Raw genomic sequence first — 16,497 nt, forward strand, 5'->3', positions numbered from 1 at the left:
CAATAAACTTGCTATCTATGCTATTACGTGTCAAGGCAAATGTACTTGTATGAAGCTTCCATTTGACACGTTAGCTAGGGAAAAAATGAAACATATATTAATGGAAATGAGAATAACCGAAACAAATCAAAGTCAAGGTCAAATTCTAGAAACTACAAGGTCTCTATTCAGAAAAAAGGAAGTATCTAGATAAGGGTTTCTCCCATTTTCCTGTATGTTCACTTGTATGAGCTCTAATGCATAGACATTTCCATTGCTTTTACTACAATTTTACAAGAGTAATGCCAATGACTAAAACACTTTGAGTAACTATGCATTTGTTTCTTCTGTTAGTTTATTGCCTTTTCTACAGTATTTGTATGTGAATGTTTTCATCAATTGTCTGTATAAAAGGCATCACAGCGGCGTATGTCTGCTTATGTATTTTATACAAGATACTAGTGTTAGCTTAAAAGCTTGCCAAGATAATAGGTTGTTTAATGCCATTTACAACAGAAAACTCAGCAAGCAGGGGGGGGGGGTCAAGTTTGTTAAATATGTATGAAAGCTCTTCTATGCTTCCTGGTTTCATCATGTTAAAGGGGCTGCCATGTGGTATTTCCATTTGCATAGTAGAATAGTGTTGCGTAATGTTATATTCAAGGTCATACATACCATAGAGGTATCTTGTGTGATTCCAATATGGCTCCATTCTAGAGTCTTATGTTAAGAAACAGGACAGGACATTCTTAACAGGGTTGTCTTACTAAGGACAATTATCCCCTACTCACATCATAGGGGATAAGTGTCAGATCACTGGGGGTCTGACCTCCATTCACCAATGCTCCATTCATTGCAACTGGGCTTCCAAACATTAGACCCCCAGCAGCCCCATAGCAGTGAATGGAGAATCGGCCACAAAAGCATATTGCATTCACAATCAGGAGGCATGGGGCACTTTCTTGCACTTTCTCAGCTGTTCTTTTGATCATTTTGGTACCCAGTAGATGCACCCCCAGCTATCTGACACTTACCCCTGATTCTGTGGGTAGGGGATAAGTGTCCTTAATGGGGTAACCTCTTAAGTAATCATTAGTCATGGCAATTTTCTTCCAATAACTGAATTAACCTTTAGGGCATGTTCACATCTGTGATGCGGACTTTGTTAAGAGTTTCTTTTGCAGATTCCATCTAAAATTGAGAGTGAAAAACTTTCCTTCCCTGGAAAAATGACAGGTATCATAACGGATACCTGACAGGAGGAAAATGAAGAGGAAATCCTTTTCCGCCACTGTTTTTCAGCTGTTGGCTACCCGCAGTGGGCTTATTGGGTCCAGATGAATAGGCCTAATCAAAAGGGAGTCTCAAGTTGTGGCAAGATCGAGCAAGACACTTATTTTCTCAGCATCCTGCTGTGATCTTTGCCTTCGAATGAAAACAAATCCTCTACAAATTCCGCCGTGTGAACTTACCCTTATAGTTAATAGAATCTGTCAGGCTCTGTAGGTGTTCATCATTAGATGGATCTGTCTTTGGAGTTTTCTTTTTCTGTGATGGATTAGAAGAACTGAAAGAACAATGCAGATGTTAACTTAGCCCTACCTTTTTTCTAAATGTAGAAAAAGGAGAGACCCAGGATCCGCGCTCAGAGGTCGAGCCAGGTAGATGACAACCAATCAGCAGATAAAAATAGATTGATTTTATTGGTACAGAAATAGCACAACGCGTTTCGGGTAAAACAAACCCTTTTTCAAGTGCGTAAATTACCAGAGCACATCGGGCAGGGATGCGCTCAGTGTCCTTCTCTCTCTTTTTTCTACCTTTTTTCTAATCTGTTTTTATTTTCTGGTTGCAGATTTCTTTTATTCTATTTATTTATTGTGCATTATTATGGTATAGCCATTTTGCCTATTAATAGCATTCAGAGATTTACTCAGTAAACACATGGCCCACAGACACAACATGGAAATGCCTATAGACCTCTATAGGAGAACTTTCTGCACATGCTCTGTGATCTTAAAATTTCATTTAATTGGTTATTTTTTTTCATCACACATTTCCTTTAAGCAGGTCAAATCCTGCTTCTTAACTTTGGACCAGTAGCGTAACTAGGAATGGCGGGGCCCTGTGATGAACTTTTGACATGGTCCCCCCCAAGAGGGGTATATGGACGTGCAGGCTGTATGTGAACAAGAGTGTTATGTGTGGTGCAGGGTGTGTACAGCCTGCACCACCCATTCCCCCTTCTTTCTCACACACAGCCTGCACCCCCATATCACCCTCTGTACTCTCACACAGCCTGCATGCCCATGTACCCCTCTTTCTCACACACAGGCTGCACCGCCCATTCCCTCCTCTAGCTCACATAGGGGGAATGGGGATGCAGACTGTGAGCAAGAGGAGGGAATGGAGGGTGCAGACTGTGAGCAAGGGGTGGGAATGGGGGTACAGACTGTGAGCAAGAGGGGTACATGGGTGTGCAGGCTGTGTGTGAAAAAGTCTGCACCTCCATCCCCCCCTTTCTCACACACAGCCTGCACACCCATGTACCCCTCTTGCTCACAGTCTGCACCCTCATTCCCTCCTCTTGCTCACAGGCAGCCTGTAATCCTTTCCCTCCATTGTACACTGACCTGTACAATCCAGAAAGCTCTGCCCACACAAAACTATGATTATATCTTAGTAGGTTAAAGGACCTTTGATGACGTCATGACACAAGTCCTGTAACCTACTAGGATAAATGCCTGCACAAGGTATCAGGGCTTGGGGACAACGAGCAGGAGATAGAAGTTTCTCCTGCCCGCTGGTATTATGCAAGTACCAGGAGGCAGGGGCCCAGAGAACAGTTAGTACCTGCTTGGATACAGTAGTGAAGCCATCAATTGCTGGCTTCACTACTGTTAAAAGATGGACTGTGGAGGAGGCAACTCCTCTCCGCACCCATATTCAGGCAGCACCTGGCATTGCAGTAAATAGGGCCTGTTATCTGCTGGAGGTTACTCCAGCAGGTAATGGCCTATTAAAAAAAATCTGCAGTGGTAGCCTCCTAGTGTCCTGGGCCTTGTGGAGGCTGCTACCGCTGCTACCCTGGTAGTTACGCCCTTGCTTTGGACTATTTCTGAGATCTAAGGGGCTTGCACTTATACCACACTCCGGAACTTGCAAGAATAAGATATTAAGATATTCCTTTAATAGTCCCACAATGGGGAAATTTCAGTGATACAGTTTCATGGATGGTACAGTAGTATATAACGAGAGGAACACGTACAAGCTCATGGCAGATAGAGAAATCCTAGGAAATCATAGCAACTAAAAAAGAAAGAAACACAGACACACTGCAGGATCATTTAGTTCTCTGTGCGGAGTGATGTTAATAATAATACAGCCCGACTGTGGTTGTAGGACACGAGGAGGGGTCACAGCATGTAGATATAACAAGCAGACATTTTTGCAGAGGTGGGGGACATAGTCAGCTATCATGATACATGTGGTAGTTCTTGGTAGGTAGTGAGATCTGCTCACCGCTGATAGTTCGGTATCTTACATCAGCACTATTGTCCATTAACCACAATGATGCCCCCTCTGCAATTCACTCATTCTAGGATGTCTTTTCCCCATTTTAATGGGTAGCAAGCTGTACAGAGAGAAAATATATAGCAAAGGTACCCAGCACCTCTTGTCTCAAGTGGTTTGGAGTGTGGGGAGGTGAAACAAAACCTGAAAAGAGCCTAGTGTTTATCTCCATTATGAGCTTATTATACCACGTTATAGTACATTATCTCAATAAGATTTTATTATCATAATGTAATATCATTAGTATTATATTCCAGTTATAAAAACACTGTAGGGCTCCAATACAGTAATGGTGTCCATTTATTATAGTGTTATAAGATATGTTATATTTTATAAGATCTGGGAATATGGGGCTTTCTGGTGCTAGAATATTCATGAAAGTCCCAGTCTGGCGGCAGACATGATGGATTTGTGCTAGTCTCCACTTAATACATTGCTATGAGCTGCATGTCACTACTTATGTTGATAAAGTAGACCATTTACCACCAGATTTATAAAAGGCTATATTTATTTTTTGCATCACTGAACACAGTGCATGGTACAGCCTGGCCCCACAATTCTCAATTTACAATGAAACTCAATTATGGCTCACTGTAATAAATGTCTTTGGCAAAAATGAAACAAGAATATGTTAAAATTAAAACAAGAATATAATAAGTTCAGATAACCAGAGGACGATGAATTCTTGAGTATGTGAACTGCAATTCAGAGGTTAGAGATCATAAATATTAAAATGTGGAGTTAAAACTGTGAAAAAGAAAGTTTTATATTAGAAATTCATTGTTTACGCAGATCCCCAATATAGTAATGCGGGTTCAGGAAAGCTGAACCTTTCTTCCTTGTGGTGGTGATAAGAGAGCCCGGTTGCTAAGAAATAGAATTTGTAGCGGTGTTCGCTCTACTCCCCACAGCAAATACAATCACCGCTCATTGCACCCGAGGCACCGGATGGGAACTGACAAGCATTGCAACAGTTCCCGAACTGGTTCCATTGACTTGCACCTATGTGCTGTGTATTGTGGCATTACCGAATGTATTTTCTTAAACTATCACCAAAGTTTCAGTAAATTTGTTTCTTGCTTTACCCTGTTATAGATCATTTTACTTTACAGATATATAGTAATGATCTTTGGCTTTGCAATGCAGTAATTGGCCATCCGGTTTTACCGGTGAAACACATTCATTTACGTGTTTTCCTTGCAAGGCTAAGGTCCTGTGTAGCGAGCCGAGTGTTTTTTATATGCAGTGTTCGCAAAGTTTTCTGCTTTTATTATACCTATGCCAGAGTTTCTATAGGTGTAACCGACCTGCTGCGACTTACATAAAAGAAAGCGTTTTTGAAATCGCTACAGATTGTTTTCCGCAATTAGCTAGAATTCCATCCACTTTGCAGGTTCTGTAAAACTCTGTGTTTTTGCCACTGCATTTCAACCATGGCCAAAACTTTTTTTTTTTTTTTTTTACTCAAAAATGTATGTGATAAAGTTTGCATTTTTACATGAAAATGGTTTTAAAACGCATGCAGTTTTTATAAAACTGCATGCTTTTTCACATACCTTTGTCAGAAAACATGCACCGTTTACAGTCGCTTTAAGAAAGTATTGCATTTCAAAACTACTATAAGGCTAAGGCTCCATGTACCGAAACAGAGCAAAAAAAAAAGCTGTGGGAAAAAACATTGCGTTTTCCACTACAGTTTTTTTTTCTACAGGGTGTGGATATGATTAGCCAGACTCCCATTCACATTCCAGGTACTGAAAATTACGTTTTTTTCTGCAATATTTCATATTAATATTTCAATATTTCAGCAAATTCTCTTTGTTTTGTTTTTTTTTGTAATGTGGGGCTTCTACCTAAAAGGGGTTTTCGATGTGGTTATCTACTGTACCTCAATTGCCACGTCTGAATATACCTCTAAAGTTTACAAGATCTCTGCATGCAGATGGCAAATGGAAACCTTGAAGCTATATTGGCAGTTCATGTGAAAGGGGACTATTCACAAAACTGTTATTTTGATGATCCTTTTTAAATGGACATTTTTTACAGCCATTATATACCTCAGTCGTGTGAATGTATCCTCACTGTATACTATCAGTGACTATAAACCTATCCTGACTATGTTTTACAGAATTTAGTAGGCCATATTCACATCTGCCACAAGAGCACAGCAAAATCTGTATGTGTCGCACAGGATTTTGCTGTGGATTTACTACACGTATACATCCAAGAGCAATGTACTATATTGGGTGCAGAATTTCAGTGGGTAATGCACACCTCTAAAATACTGCAAAAACAGCTCACCCATAAGAGTAAAAGAGTCCAAACACATTAGATGTGTATTTACCAAATGAGACGATTTTAAGGGGTTCAGCCTAGGATCCAATGTGTGTGACTCTCCTCTGTTGGCAGATGTCAGGGAACTAAAGATCGAATAGTTATATTTTAACTACCCAAGTGGCTATGCTGCCTTTTAGGGGTTTTGTTATTGCTGGGATATTGCATTGAATCAGCTTAATAACCAAATTATGGTATGTTCACACTGAGTTTTTTTGCAGGCTGATTTTGAGTTGGAATCCACCTCAAAATCTGCCCCATAAAACACCTGCCGTTCATTTCAATGGGAGTCAGTAGCAGTTTTTTTAACCTTTAGTTGATTTTTTCCACGGAAAAAAAATGTGACCTGACCTATCTTCAGGCGGACTGAAATCAGTGTGTGGCAGAAAAAAACTGCTAGAGTTTTTTAAAGTGAAGTGTACAGGTCCATATAGTGTGCAAAAAAAAAAAAAATGCCACAAAACGATAAAAAAAAAAATTGGTCAAAAACCGCATCATGAAAAGAAATCTGTCAAAAAAAAGTTTCCTAATTCCTGAAGCAGATTTTTTCAGCCTGCAAAAAACAAACCCTGAGAGTACTTATATCCATAGAGTTACAGTAAGTAAGGGTGGATACATCTGTACATGAACACCATAGTTATCTGTATAGGTTTCAGGCTTAGCATATAAAGGTTGTTCTTTTTCAATGACAACAAGCTTAGTTGAAATGCAAAGTTAGATTAAGATTAAAACCTGGGTTTAATAGTAATTAATAGAGATGTGTGAGTAGTATTCGATCGAGTAGGTATTCGATTGAATACTACGATATTCGAAATACTCGTACTCGATCGAATACTACTCGCTATTCGAATGGAAAAATTCGATGCAGAACCAACATTGATTGGCCGAATGCTATACAGTCGGCCAATCAACGCTGGTTCTTCTCCTACCTTTAGAAGTCTTCTCCGCGCAGCGTCCCCGCGGCGTCTTCCGGCTCTGAATTCACTCTGCCAGGCATCGGGCCTGGGCAGAGCCGACTGCGCATGCCCGCGCTACAAGAAAATGGCCGCTTTGACTGTAAGCGGCCATTTTCTTGTAATGTGGGTAAGCGCAGTCAGCTCTGCCCAGGCCCAATGCCTGGCAAAGTGAATTCAGAGCTGGAAGATGCCGCGGGGACGCTGCACAGAGAAGACTTCTCGGAGAATCCAGCCCGACCCTCACTCGTGGACTTGGTAAGTTCAATTTGATCGAATGCTGCCTACCCCTGAAACGAGCATTTTCCCCCCATAGACTATAATAGGGTTCGATATTCGATTCGAGTAGTCAAATATTGAGGGGCTACTCAAAACAAATATCGAATATCGAACATTTTACTGTTCGCTCATCTCTAGTAATTAACAAAGTTGTTAATTAATAACTAAAGTGTTTGTGCAGCTTTATCTACCTCCTGACATGTCACAGCCATTACTGTCTCATCCATTTTACTTCCAGAGTTGTCAGTCTTTTTCCATATGGCCATATTTTAGCGTTAATGTCCTTGTTAAATAAACATATATGCAGATTTGATGCACTATCAGTATTTTTCCAGAAATACTGAATTATGTAATACTGGTGGCAGTATGTATAAATGAGAAGAAGGTCAAACATCCAGACGACATTTTTCCAATTGCATAACCGGAGGTTTCATTTAACATGAGATGACACCGATAATAATGGGTTCATTTTGTTTCTCATTCATTATAATATGCATACATCATTTAACAGATTGTCATTTATTAACAGAAGTCATGTGACCCGTGGGCTTCCCTTTGTCATCCTATGCCTGAGAATATATGAAGGGGGCTGGGAAGGCAAAGGGACGTTCAACTGTCATTACTGACATCTACTTCAGCCATCACTTCATCTTTCTTGCCATATGACAATAAGAGTTAACATAAAATGCATGCTGACAGCAAATACTATATTCGGGATATGGGTCCAATGAAAACCTATAGGATGATCATGCCAACTTCATCTGTATTTTCAGTACTTTACTTTTTTAGATTTTATCTAATATTGTTTGGTTTCCAGTAAGTTCTATGCTAGTTAGCCACCACAGACTCTAGTTCTTTGCATCCTTTAATAGGTTCTCCTCCACTTTGGGTTCTCCACAGTTTGAGTTCTGTCTCTAGCCCCCATTGTTCCTGAGCAATCAGTGCAGTTAGTTTTGGTGACCGATATGATAATTAGACTCTCTATTGTCAAGTGGGTGGTCTCAGGTTGCTTTTACACCAACCATTTCATGATCTATTAAAAATTGGACATTATACATCATATGGAACTTACGTGGGCCATATGTGTCCGGTCCATGTGCCATCCATTTTTGTTTGTGTCCGAAAAATGAAATGGATGCAGGCCATAAACTTAAATGGCTGCGTGGATATAAAAGGAATACAATAGTGAATGCTACAATTATTTTCTTAGTGTATCCTGGTCCGTGCAAAAAACGGACATGTGAATGGCTCTATTCACTATAATGGGTCCATCCAAAAAAGCAAACAATCAAAAAAGTAGTTAATGTGAAAGGGTTTTTAGGCAAGGGGGAGTGATGGTGAGCTCTCTGACACTCTCCAATCATAGGAAGGCATCAGTATTAGTGGAGTTGCGCCTGTTATAGGATGCAAAGAACTGGAGTTGGTGAAATGTCCTCATTAAACGTTGACACTGTTTAGGCTGCAGCTTCTGAATATGATGTGTCTGACATGTAATGCATCATTACATAAAGAATATATCTGCATTTTAACTTCACCTTATAATACGATGTAATATAGTATGGTCTCTTATACACTGTCCAATAGGGACCATTATCAGGAACAGTCATTCTTATAAAAAGTCATTCACAATAACTGGTCCTTGTAATGGTGCCGATGCTCATCTGACAAATGTTTGTTGGCTGATCACATGTTATATGTAGCACTATAAGTTCTCATTTGTCAGTATCACATCACCCTGTGTAAACTTGATGATGTGCTGCCAACATATACAAATTGTATGAGGATGATCATCCAGTGTTCCTAGTCATTGAGTGTTAATTGACTCTTAGGGCCCATTCACACTACGGATGCGCTGACTGATTCTGAACATTAAAACACATTCAGAATCAGCGCGTATAAAGCAGATCCCATTCATTTCAATGGGAGCCGGCATACGAGCGCTCCCCATTGAAATGAATGGGCTGCTTATTTCTCTACGAGTGCTCCCATTGAAGTGAATGGGAAGCGCTCGCGTGTACGGCTCGGAATGAGCCAAGTGAGCCGTACACGCGAGCGCTTCCCATTCACTTCAATGGGAGCGCTCGTAGAGAAAAAAGCAGCCCATTCATTTCAATGGGGAGTGCTTGTATGCCGGCTCCCATTGAAATGAATGGGATCTGCTTTATACACGCTGATTCTGAACGTGTTTTAACGTTCAGAGTCAGTCAACGTATCCGTAGTGTGAATGGGCCCTACTTTGTATTTATATTACTGATCACTTGGCCTAATTCTGAGTTACAGCCTACATTCAGATCCAGAGCTGCATTCTCAATTCTGCCATTGAGACAAGCTTATCTAAGCTTACATAATGCAATGGGACAGTTACAGTAGCTTACTGGAGTTGGTGTACGAGTTCTAAACATCCATAGAACTAACACATAACTATGACACTAGGAGAGATCACCTCCGAAGCCTGGAGAACTGCGAATGCAGCTCAAAACTATTATGCATTTTGTAACTTAAGATCAATACAAGTAGATCCATTATGCATTCGCAATACACGTTCACATATGAAAATAGGCAAAAAAAGACACTCTTTGGGCCTCAAGTCAAGTGAATAGGGGGCTATAGATTTATTTGACATATAGCCAAAATATGTCCTTTAGGACTTTTTTGGGCTGCAATATGCCAGTATACCATTTGTAATTGTATAGAAAAGTTGTAGTCAGCTGCACAGTATACTTTTTTTTTTTTAACATTTGACCAGCATATCCCACTGTATGCCTATACAGGGGCACCAATCAGAGTCTTCTGTCAGAGGTATTGATCAGAAAATACTTCCAATGTATACACCTTATGGAAGTGTCTAATGTTGTGAATTTACAGAGAATATTGTAGCATACAGCTAGAGACTTAAAGTTAATAAACAGGTGAGTTGACCCTGATGATGATTTGAGAAGTAATATTTGGCATATTCCATACATTTTCTGATATTATTTAACATACTACATTTTGAACAACTGGACACTGCCATTCAGGCAGGGCAATGACTAAATATTTCACCAGAAATTCACCCTGACAGATTCTATTTCTTGGCACAAATGCTATTCCTCTTAATCAAATTAGCTGGGATTTAGTATACATGTTGGTTATCCTTAAAGGGTTGTGGAATGAAAAGTATTGTGCTAGGATAAATACCTGACCACTGAGACCTCCACCGATCCTGAGGAGAGGGGAATCTCTTTTCTTGGCTGCATGTTCAGCATGATCGCATGACTTCTGGTAGATGGCACTTCCATTTACTTTAATGGTAGCACCAGAGATAGTTGAGAGCAGGTACAAGAGCACTCCCAATTAAGTGAATGGGATCACCATCCACTACCAGTCACACTTACAATGTGGCTGTGGTCAGGCTGAATGTACAGAAGAGGAAAACCACCTTGGGATTGGTGTGAGTCTTAAAAGTCAGACCTCCTTGATAAGGTATTTCTGCTGTATCCTTCGTATACATATATACAGATTTTGCATTGTGTATATATGTACACACTTAATAATATTGTCATGAGTTGGTGTGGCTTCAGTCAAATCTGACCACTGTCAGATACCATGCTTAATCCTTCTATAACGACAAAGGGGTCATTACTAAATGTCACTTTCAAAGGTGGTGTCTCACAAACATAAAATATTTAAATTTGATTTAATTTAGACAATTAGAAGTTAAAAATATTTTAAAAGACAGATAATTAAAAAAAATTGCAGAATTTAAAAGTTCTTCTGTAATTATCTCATGGTGACAGTCTTTTATCTTGATCAGTTGCCAGTGGATGTGACCATGGTCATATCATGGAATATAACTTCAAGAGTTTTCTTTCCAAAGTTTTGGAAATTTGGTAACTGTATTCTGCAAGTTAACCATAATAAGGTCAACTTGTAGAATACAGTTAACATGTAATTTTTGCAAGGTGGGGAATAAGGAGCGAAATTTGAATAATGGCTGCAGATGAAATGCGATAAAATTTTGATTTGCTTATTTTTGTAGACATGTAACTTTTAATTGTCTACCAATTTAAATATGGTTAGGTTTATGGGAAAACTTTTAGTTTAACAGAAACTGTTAATTGTATAATTAATGGCATATAGTATACTGGTGCTACAAAGAAAATACTGAAATGTATGCTTGCATGCTTATTGTACCTTGTATTAAACCTAAAAATGTGACCAATGTATTTATGTCAAGTTGGGGATGTGGTTATTGTTTTGCCTCTACAGGAATTGGTCAAGGGGTTCCAGTGGTGGCACTTATTGTGGAAGGTGGACCGAATGTCATATCAATTGTCTTGGAATATCTGCGAGACAGCCCCCCTGTTCCAGTTGTGGTGTGTGATGGAAGCGGACGTGCATCTGATATTCTTGCCTTTGGTCATAAATACTCAGAAGAAGGAGGGTAGGCTGATCAACGTGTTCTGGAAATTTGTATTCGTGGTGATTTATTATTGTCTATCAATTTTATCATATTGCCATTAAAGTCTTGCTCTACTTAGTAGGACTTTTTGAAAAATCTATTTCTTACTTCTGATGTAATTCACATTACCCAGCAACTACCATATATGTCATTAAATTTTGTAACAGTACATTTCTGTAATTCACAGCACATTAAGGCTAGGGCTACACAACAACTGTGACCTGAAATCGCTGTGTTGCCCTGTAACATTGCTAATGAAACTCAGTCCAGAAAAATAAAAATAGCGCTTGGTATTTTGTGACTGAGAGTTGCATTTGTCTCCAAATTCACTGTGAGCCCTAGACATATAGGCATATATCTATATTTATACCCACCATGTAATATTCCCAGTTAACAATGCCATTATATGTGAGTCTGATGTGACAATCTGTGTTCATTTAATCTGGCTGATACTATCTGTTGCTACTAGAAATGACTAGGCTCAGGTGAAGAAATTTACATGGAAAATACTCACAACATATCAACACATCCAGGGCCAGGTCATGTTCTGTCAAAGTCCTTGAACAAAACATTTAGGCCTGCTACACATGGGCAGGTCCAGTCTGTGAAATGTCGGCAATATTTCTCAAACCAAACCCTGAGCCACAACCGGGACACATTGATAACCATTATGATGCTAGGAGTTCCTTCTTCCCTGTGGCTCTTTTACAAACTTTAAAGTAAGTTTTCAATACGGGACAGTGGAGTGACGGGGAAGGAGGGACTCTTAGCATCATGATTTGCTCTGGGAGATGCAGTCAACCAAAGCACTGGTTTTTACTAGTAGTCACCACCCAGCACAACCTCCTAAGATAAAGATCAACATGTGTTGACGTACAGTGACCACATGCAAAACGAGTGCTCCAATACATGCAACCACATCATATGTGCACCAAACAGGTCATCTACAAACAGATTAAAGTTAATTTATTCAGCAGCAAGATTGGACTGTGATATTAAAAGAATTGTCCCTACAACCTCATGCAATGGGTTTAGAGTGATTTTGGTGGTGGTAGACTCCCTTTAACATTCCACTCTTCCAACTCCTTCCTGCCTTGCTCTTTCATAATACAACACAGTGATTGGGTCATTTGCATGACCTGCCATACTATTACGGTGCAGTGGTGTTGTAACCTAGATATGGATGAACTGATTCACCAGAAGCTGGGCCCGAATATTCTAAACTGCTCATTTTTAACAAAATCAAACAAATGAATAACAAAAAAACTAAAATGGCCACTGCCCCATGTATTGCGCAGGAAAAACACAGAAAAGACATGTGTCTTATGTGTCAGTGTGATGTTGCCGTGCTAACTTACATCAGCTGACAGCATCTCAGTTAATAGTAAGTGGTAGGTGGACACCTTACAGTTCTGATGTCATACACACTATAAAAGGTACGGTGGGCATGAACATGAAGCATTGCAGTGATGGTGGAGATAGGGATGGATCTGTTATTCATCTCATTGCATAATACAGAGAGCACTGGGTACTGGAAAGCGTCCAAATTGCAACAGAGTGAGAGAATCTTAGGAATAGTAGAGTTTAGTTAGATTTAAACAATTATAGGCAGATTAATGATTGAAATCATAGATATGACCGCATGAGGGAGAATATTTCTGCTATTGTGAGTTGGGCAGGAGCAGGCTGCAGTAATACAGATATAGGCAAATGACGGTTAACCCCTTCATTGTCAAATAATCAATGTTGTTTAAGTCTATTGTACAATAGAGCAGTTTTATCTGTCTACAGATTGTTTAAACATAGTTTTCACTTACAGTCAGTCCCGTTAGTGAAAAATCTTTTGTTGAAAGGGATGTCCAGGCAAAAATAGACAACGCTATTGACTTTTAAATCAGACGGGGGAATTGAAAAAAATAAAATGCATACTCACCTGTCCCCGATGCTCTGATGTCCTCCTGTGTGTCCAGTTTCTTCTGCTCTGGCAGCTTCTCCAGAGTTCAGGTGAAGCTGGTGGTCAATCAGTGGCCTCAGGAAGAGGACACATGATGTCACAGGTAGTGACATTGCAGACCCTTTGCTGATTGGCCTCAGTAGACACGTGACCACTGAGGCCAATAAGTGGCTTCAACGGAACTCTGAAAGAGACTCGGGAGAAGCCAGCAGAGCAGGAAACGCGGGAGGAAACCAAAGCATGAGGGACAGGTGGGTATGCATTTTTATTTAATTTATTCAATGGCCATGGCTGATTTTAAAAAAAATACATTCAGACTGCAAAACGCTGTAAGGAGTTTTTTGTGCTTATCGAATAAATAGTGTAATAGAGCTTGCTAATCTAAAAAAAATCCATTTTAAGTGTTTTTTTGTTGTTGTTGCCTCACCAAATACACAGAACAGTCTTTCAGCATGCACTAACCAGAAAAAAAAAATCCATTTGGTTACACAATATACATACAAACTGCTGCCAAAAAAAAAAAAAGGCAAAAACTGTTAAAAAACAAAACAAAAAACAAGCTGATGCAGTTCTAGTCTAATGTCACTGACCAGGTCATCCTTTTAGTTCTTTGATGCTTTTCTTGAAACCGTAATAAAACAAATAAAAGATACACAGTCTCAAATGATTTCCCAATCACTATTATACTTAAGCAGTGTGACGTAAAGTGACTGGAAAAAAACAGGGCAGGATAAAGCAAAAAGAGGGGGAAGGAGGAAACACTTGTGCAAGTAATCACAATAAGAATGAGGGTGTAAACAGCCGCACTACTTCTGGTTTTGGTGGAACTGCCAGTAGCCACAGGACTGTTGTACTTCTTGAGAATGAAAATAAAGTTTTTTATTACTTAGCTCACTCATCACAGAAGGAATTGCATCTGAGGGTGGTGTGATCTTAAGTCAGGCTTGTGTGCCTCCTCCTCCTCCTCCTCTTCCTCCTCCATAACATTTAATATACCACAAGGCCATTCTGAACTGTCAACAGTGTCTCCTTCATCTTCACTAACACAAATCCCTGGTAGTCATGTGGCACTTGCTGAGAAATCTATTTCTCCTAGTCAGAGCAGTCTTTCTCCTCTTTTTTTTCATGAGCTGGATGAGAATAGTCAGCAGTTTGTAAGAATACATGACTGTTGGTGATGGACATAGTAGTGGTAGAGAATGTGGTACTACTACTACTGGTTGTCATTTTACTAGGGGAACTAGGAAGAAATCTGGGAATGGAAATTATGATGGTGTACAGAATACCCATGACTTTGAGGTATCAGAAGAAAGCAGAGTAGACAATGACATTGCCAATGATGATTCAGATAGGACCTGGCAATCTGGTCAGGGTGACAATTTGACCTCAGATGAAAAGGGTTATGGCAATGGTAATAATAACAATTCCGGCCAATGCACAGGACCCAAAATTTAAAAATTCTGTGCAGGGCAGACCTAGGGAAAGTTCGCTGAGTGAAGGTTGGGTTACTGGTGGTGATAGTGGAAGACATGTTTCTGCAGCTGCTGGTGATGGCAGCAGCAACTACACATGGTCATCTCCCATGTGGGAATTTTTTAAACATTGCCAAATAATAAATCCATGGCAATGTGCAAAATCTACAAACAGAAACATAGCTATGTCCATGCAGGAGACAAATGTAGGACTGACATCTCTATGTACTCACATGAAAAGGCATCAGCATCTAATTTGGCTAAACAGACTTGACAGTGGCACTAGCAGGGGAAGCAATATGTGCTCAGCCAGTCGGCGCTTCTGCAACTTAACTCTCACCTAATCACACAGCTGGCGGTTCAGTCACTGTTGTACCATTTAATGTATTCCACTGCGTTTCACCAACTGATGGCATGCGCTTAAACTCAGTGGAGGATATCTAGCTGCCATTATTTCTCTTGGAAAGTTGTCCTTGATTTATATTATCAAGTGTCAAAGAAGGTGAACCTTTCCCTGGATATGCCAGTATGGGGAAAGGTGCACTCCCTCGACACTTAGAGCAGCAATTAGAGATAAGGACAATACATGAGCAGCAGTGACCACAGTCCAGAAACGCAACAAGACCAGGTGCTATTTCCACCCCATTTGTGCAGGCCCAGTCCCAACACTATGTAGGGCCCATCTATCTCGCCTGGATCCTCCTCTCTGCACTATTTCCTGCCACAATCTTCACCAGCGCAAGGTTTTGTTTCCAATTTCCCTTTTATTTTGTGGGTGTATGTTGGAGCGCTGCCATGAAGTTTTATAATTAAGGTGGTTGGCCATTTTCAGACCAATACTGAGAGACCAATGTTATTATTTGTATAATAAAAAGTTGTGCAATTTTACAATATACTCTTTAACCTGTATAATGGCTTAAAAGAGGTGCTGCTCATGGCCAGTCTCAGCACATTATTGTCATTCTTAGTTCACAAAAAACATCCTGCTCGATTTTCAGTGACAAAACAGTCGGCAATTCAGTGGAACTTCACCTTAAACATGTTAGAGTGTCTGTATGGGCGGCAGAACGTGGTGAATGATTATGTCATTTTGAGATCTGTCTTGAGAGGATTATGATGGAAGTGTGTCAGCTTCAAAAGACCTTTGAAGAGGACACCAACTTTGTCAGCAGTGAAAAATACAATATCAGTATATTTTACAATCATGCAATCAGTGTCAGAAGAGGAGGAACAGCTTCCATCTCTTCAGCAATGTCATCACCCTGGATTGATGGAGGAGAAGGAAGATTTGGGTCAGAGTCATTATGTGGAGGCAATGGGACTCCTAGACTGGAAGAAGAGGAGGAGAAAGACTTTCTTTTGGTTGCCGGAGGGGGGGAGGACTTGGTCACAGGCACAGCCAGGGAAAGACCGTTATTTTTTTCAAGATGATGATGACAACTACGCTATACAATAACACCAACCCTGTTGAGCCCCTGGGTCCATACACACACTGGCAAGCATGGCAGGCTG

The 16,497-nt window shown here is 40.1% G+C and overlaps 1 protein-coding gene across 2 annotated transcripts in view; it reads left to right on the top strand.

Annotated features, from left to right (window-relative positions):
• The window catches only part of TRPM3 (transient receptor potential cation channel subfamily M member 3), a 389,792-nt gene that overhangs the window by 196,074 nt on the left and 177,221 nt on the right, over positions 1–16,497 (top strand). For both annotated transcript variants that reach the window (XM_075278698.1, XM_075278690.1), the window contains exon 7: positions 11,367–11,541. In XM_075278698.1, coding sequence (XP_075134799.1) covers positions 11,367–11,541 — 175 coding nt within the window. The remainder of the gene's footprint in view (positions 1–11,366; positions 11,542–16,497) is intronic.

Source organism: Leptodactylus fuscus, chromosome 1 (assembly GCF_031893055.1).
Source record: "Leptodactylus fuscus isolate aLepFus1 chromosome 1, aLepFus1.hap2, whole genome shotgun sequence".
Lineage (NCBI taxonomy): Eukaryota > Metazoa > Chordata > Amphibia > Anura > Leptodactylidae > Leptodactylus > Leptodactylus fuscus.